The following is a 5949-nucleotide window of genomic DNA, read 5'->3' on the forward strand; positions in this document are numbered from 1 at the left end:
TCACCAAGGGCTGGGAATGTAGTCTAGGTCTCCCGCCTGGAAGGCAGGCATCCAACTCGTTGGACCTCACTTGCTGCCTTTCAGCATCCACATGATTAGGTAGCAGGTGTTGGAAGTGGATCTGGAACTCAACACCCAGATTCTCTGAGACTACATAGTGGGCCTCGTATATGTTGTCTTCACTGCTATGCCAAATGCCCATTCCTCTCTATTTTATATTTCTTTTTCCACAGGCTTTATTTATTTATTTGGCAAGGTAGATTTACACAGAGAAGGAGAGGCAGAGAGAAAAATTTTTCATCTGCTGATTCGTTCCCCAAATGGCTACAATGGCCAAAGCTGAGCCGATCCAAAGACGGGAGCCAGGAGCTTCTTCAAGTTTGCCAAGTGGGCACAGGATCCCAAGGCCTTGGAACATCCTCTATTGCCTTCCTAGGCCATCAGGAGGGAGCTGGATGGGAAGTGGAGCGGCTGGGATACAAACTGGTCCCCATATGGGATGCTGGCACTTGTAGGCAGGGCATTAGCCAGTTTAGCCATAGCTTCGGTCTCTCTCTCTCTCTCTCTATTTCTAAACAGATGTGTGTTTTCCTCTTCCAGGAGAATTTTTCCAAGGATGATCTCCAATTCAGAGTTGAGGAAGCTTTTCTGTTCTGCGGATGCAGTATGTTTTGACGTCGATAGCACAGTTATCAGAGAAGAAGGAATTGATGAGCTGGCCAAATTCTGCGGAGTCGAGGATGCTGTGTCAGAAATGTAGGGGCTGGAGCTACTCACCTTGTGGGATGATAAAGCAGTTCACGAGGGAGAGTGACCGCGTGAGATAAATGCTAAGGCAGAGACATGCTTCTGAGCAACCTGCTAGGAAACATGCACACCAGACTGTTTTTTTTTTGACTGAGCTGAATTTTGTGGTGTGTTTTATCTATCTGTCCATTTATATATAAACTGTCTGGCATTGGTGGCAAATATTATGGCCAAAAAAAAAAAATCAGATTTGTCTGGACAGTAACTATGGATAAGCCACACTCTGCTTGGTCAGCGGGATAATGACAATAGCTGAGTGAAGAAGCTGCCTTGGGGACCTCCCGACTTCTGGTGTTTTGGGTCAAAGTTTGAAGCGTGGCCTCGGTGGTCCCATGGAAAACTAGTCTCCTGGGTCAGAGCCCCTTCCTCCTGCCTGCTCTGCTTGCACTGTGGCAGTGGCTCCCACTGCTACCGTGGCCCTAGTCACCAGGTCATGGGCCACCGCGTGTTCACCTGCATATGATGGCAGAGCACCCAGGCTGTGTGAGGTCTGTCGGGGGCTTAAACTTCCAAGGGAGGTATTTGTGGGTTGAGGGTGTGGCTTTCCTGGGGTCACTGAATGCAGAGCCTTGCAGTCGCCAAATACTCGTGATCCTTAAACAAACCTTGAGGAGTTTACCCCAAGGCCTTGCACCTGTAACAGCATAGAGTGTCAACTGTACAGGGGGAGTTCTGGGCAATGCTTCCACATGATGGATGGATGTCATGTAGACCTGCGGTGGTAAGCATGGATGCTTTGCAGATGGCTCACACGTTTGGTCTGACTGTTGGGTTTCCTCCTAGGACCCGGCGAGCCATGGGTGGGGCAGTGCCTTTCAAAGCAGCTCTCACAGAGCGCCTAGCGTTGATCCAACCCTCCAGGGAGCAGGTGCAGAGGCTTCTAGCAGAGCACCCCCCACACCTAACCCCCGGCATAAGGTAAGATCAGCCCACTTGTGGCTAGACCGTCTCCCTCTCAGCAGTGGTGTTGGTCCTGTGTTGTCTGGTCCTGCTCATGTCTGCTCTCCTTCTCTCCCCAGGAAGAATCTGTGCTTTCCTTGTGTGTGTGTGTGTGTGTGTGTGTGTGTGTGTGTGTGTGTGTGTGTGTGTGTGGTGAGGGTCCCTGGGCAGAAAAACTGATGGAATGGTTTCTAAAGCAATCAAGTCTCACCCATTAGTTCCCAAAGCACAGTAGAACAACATACGTAAGATGTTAATACCCCTCCAAGTGATGTGCCTTCTATATGTCTCTTGCTTGGAGACCTATCTTGGGGAGTATTTAGTTTTTCTCTCTCACTTCTGTGGTGGTCACTCCTGGGATTTTACCTCTACAGAGAGCTGGTCAGTCGCCTGCAAGAGCGAAGCGTTCAGGTGTTCCTGATTTCCGGTGGCTTTCGGAGCATCGTGGAGCACGTTGCCTCGAAGCTCAATATCCCAGCCTCCAATGTATTTGCCAACAGGCTGAAATTCTACTTCAACGGTAACACTTGAATCACAGCACGTTTCCTTCTCTCTTGGCTCTGGGATCCAGGATTCTGGTGGTAGCAGTTGGAATGCCACAGGTGCAGGTGGTATCAGTTGCACAGCTGTGTGTGAACGATTCCTTGATGGATGGCTGTGGGGTCCACAGCAGACTTGAGTCATCACCGGCCCAGGCTTTCATAGCTGAATGGCAACAAGTCTTGCAGGCTACCTCATGGTGTGATGTGTTCTATCTCAATGTTTTGAGATCTCTCTGTGCTTTTGTTGTCACCTGGACCCAGGGAGGAGGGTTCCATTAATGGCACCACAGCTGTCGTCAAGGGAAGTGTTTTCATCTTGAGGAATCTCCAGTTATGTCAGGAAGCAACTTGACCTTGGCACCAAGTAATGCCACAGGCATTTGAAATAAATTCAGAGAACATTTTTTGAGGAGGTCATTGAAAAGAAAAAGCAGGGAATGAACGTGGAAGTTTCTGTGTAACGACAGAAATGATTGACTGGAAATAAGTTGGCATTTCCTCTTAGAGGACATTGTAGATAAACATCTTAAGTTTTAGATATCTTACTGTTTTGTGGTGTTCGTGATTCTGCTGCCTCCACAAAGTTTGAGAACGGCTACATCCTGGAAACTCAGAAGATTAGCTAACTGTCTCCAAGATTCTGATAAAGGCACATCTACAAGAGCTGCTCACAAATTACAAGCCAAGTTTCCCTTTCCAAGCAACAGGGGTAAAATTCCAGGCTTTGTAGCTTTACCAGGGATGCTTCTTAGCCCCCTCTGAGACCCTGAAGAGAGGACCTCACCTATGTGGAACTCTGGGCCTAGTAAGGCTGTGCTGTGGGTCTTAAACATTTGTTTTTTTTCTGCTCTCCTAAGGTGAATACGCAGGTTTTGATGAGACGCAGCCAACAGCTGAATCTGGTGGTAAAGGAAAAGTGATCAAGTTTCTAAAGGAAAAATTTCACTTTAAGAGAATAGTCATGATTGGAGATGGAGCTACAGACATGGAAGCCTGTCCTCCTGCTGTAGGTATCAAGGGACTGCTTTTCTCAGATTGTGACTTCACTTGAAGGAGTTGATTTCCAACTATGTAAGACAGAAGGCAACAATGGTTCCGTAAGAACAGCTAAATAGCATTGTACAATAATAACAGCAAGACAACTAAGATCAATCCAGTTGTACAATGTCAATAGACGTTTGGCAAGCCCAAGAAACTTTGTGAATGAAGAACTAGATACCTTCAGAGCTCTTTAACTGCCCTTTGTCCGTGCAGGGAGGCCACCCAGTATAGTCCAAATGAGTCCTCAGTACAATTTGGCTACAATTCCCCCAATAAAAATATCAACAATTCTGTAACCATCATTTCATTTTTTTCTCAAAATTTTATTAGTTATTTATTTGAAGGGCAGAGTGACACAGAGAGAAAGCGGTAGAGAGGGCTGCATCTACTGTTTCACTCTCTGAATGGGCACAATGGCCAGAGCTGGGCTGGGTAGGAGACGGGGACCAGGAGTCTTCTGGGTCCTGCCACATGGGTTGGCATAAGCACTTGGGCCAACTTCTGCTGCTTTCCCAGATGTGTTAGTAGGGAGCTGGATCAGAAATGGAGCAGCTGGGACTCAACCAGCAGCCTTGTGGGCTGTCATAGCTTCAGCCCCTTTGTTTTTTCTCTTTTAAAACACCTTTAAATTTATTTTCATTTAACAGACGGGACAGAGAGATCTTTCATCTGCTGGTTCATTCCTCACAAGACCAATGCAGCCAGGGCTTGGCCGGGACAATGCTAGTAGCCTGGAATTCAATCCAGGTCTTCCACATGATTGGCAGGGATCCCAAGTACATGAGCCATCACCTGCTGCCTCCTGGGGTACACATCAGCAGGGGGAAGGCATAGGAAGTAGAGCATCCCAGACTGAAACCAGGTATTCCAGTACTGGATGCGGGCAAGCCAAGGGGAAATTTTAACCAACGTGCCACACACCTGATCCCCTCGGCCATTTGTTGCGCATGTGCTGAGCCCTTCCCACTCCGGAAGGGAGGTACCTGTTATTCAGACCAGGATCCAGTCAGGAGATGCCTGGTCCAGGGGGATTTGCCCTGCACCGTGGGGTTCTTGGCTCTTCCTTCTGACATGGGTTCAGCATGGCTGTCATTGCTGACGTGGCATTCCATTCTGTAAGCATCTGTCTTGGTCTCTTAGATGGCAGGGAGTCTGTCTCATTCTCTTCATTAAACACCCACTCTGCGCAGCTGGATGGATGTGCCACAGCTGTGTCCTCACTCATTCACCAGCTTTCTCACAATCTCAGGGGAAGCGTCCTCCATGGGGCTCACCGTTCTTTGCAGGAACAGCTTTTTGTTTCCAACAAGAACACTGCCCCGGGCCAGTCTTTTGTGGTGAACAGGGTCATCCATCTTCCATGAGAACAAACAGGTGGAATCCCAGTTGCTCTTTGCCTCTGGGAAAGCTGCAGAAGTGCCCCAGGTGCTTGGGGCCCCTGCCACTCGTATGGTAGACCCAGATTGGAATACATTGCTATTGGTCCCAACCTTGGCCAGCGCGGGAGTGAACCAATGGATGAAAGATCTGTTTCTCCTTCTCTCTGTAAATCTGCCTTTCAAATAAGGAAATAAATCTTAACAACAACAATGACAGCAAAACTCCAAAACAAACAAAAAGAATATGATAGCCTTGGACTATGGCTGCATTGTATTTAAAAAAAAAAAAACTCTTCTTTTTCTCTTCCTTCTTAGGATGTTTTCATTGGGTTTGGAGGAAATGTGATCAGGCAACAAGTCAAGGACAACGCAGAATGGTACATCACTGATTTCGTGGAGCTCTTGAGAGAACTGGAAGAATAGCAGCCGCTTTGATGTAAATTCAGATTACTTTCCAGAAGCTACACCGATTGGCACCGTTTGCTTCCGGTTGCCCGTGACAACTTAATACGTGAAGTTGGTACTTTCAATTCAGCCAGAGTTGGGAAATCCTAGAAGAGTCTTTTTTCAAAACTGTAGTTCTGCTGTTATTAAGATCATTAATTAACTGTGCCGTTTATAACCAGAATCTCTTTTGTATAGTCCTAGCCATATTTTATTCGAAGCCTTTTAATGATGAGCAATAAATTAAATACCGTCACTCATTGGAAACAAGGATGCTACAGAAACCTTAAAGGAATTACTGGTTTTTCCCTTTAGCTATCAATAAAATTTTATCCTTGTATCCGAATAGATGTGTGGAATTGTCAAGTCTGCCCTTATGCATTTCGGCGTCTAGGATGCAGGTTCCATGTTTAAGTGGAAACCACTTTCAGGCAAGGAACAGCAGGAACACACTCCCCATTGCCTACGGTCGTCACACAGAACAACGGAGGTTCTCTTTTCAACTTCCTAAATCTTTCATAGATGGAATGTTACAAAAGTTTCTTAAAAAAAAAAAAAATGAAGCCTTAACAGGAATGCTGCCCTTTAAAAACCACATATTGGAGGGCTGGCCTTCTGCTGCTGTGGGTTAAGCAGTTGCTTGTGACACTGGCATCCCAAGTTGGAGCATGGGTTGAGTCTTGGCTGCTCCTCTGATTCAACTCCATGCTGATGTGTCTGGGAAAGCAACAGAAGATGGTGCAAGTGCGTACACCCCTGTCACCCACAGGGCCCCTGGCTTTGCTTGGCCCAGCCGC

At 47.1% G+C, this 5949-nt stretch overlaps 1 protein-coding gene across 1 annotated transcript; it reads left to right on the forward strand.

Annotated features, from left to right (window-relative positions):
• The first annotated feature begins 604 nt into the window (after positions 1-604).
• Positions 605-5501, forward strand: PSPH (phosphoserine phosphatase). Its single transcript, XM_040973775.1, has 5 exons — positions 605-756; positions 1591-1725; positions 2121-2266; positions 3146-3294; positions 5024-5501. Exons 1-5 carry the CDS (start codon positions 617-619, stop codon positions 5129-5131), a joined length of 678 nt encoding a protein of 225 aa, XP_040829709.1. The 5' UTR covers positions 605-616; the 3' UTR covers positions 5132-5501.
• The last annotated feature ends 448 nt before the right edge of the window (positions 5502-5949 follow it).

Source organism: Ochotona curzoniae, unplaced genomic scaffold, assembly GCF_017591425.1.
Source record: "Ochotona curzoniae isolate NIBS_2020 unplaced genomic scaffold, NIBS_Ocur_1.0 contig_2321, whole genome shotgun sequence".
In the NCBI taxonomy this organism is placed as follows: Eukaryota; Metazoa; Chordata; class Mammalia; order Lagomorpha; family Ochotonidae; genus Ochotona; species Ochotona curzoniae.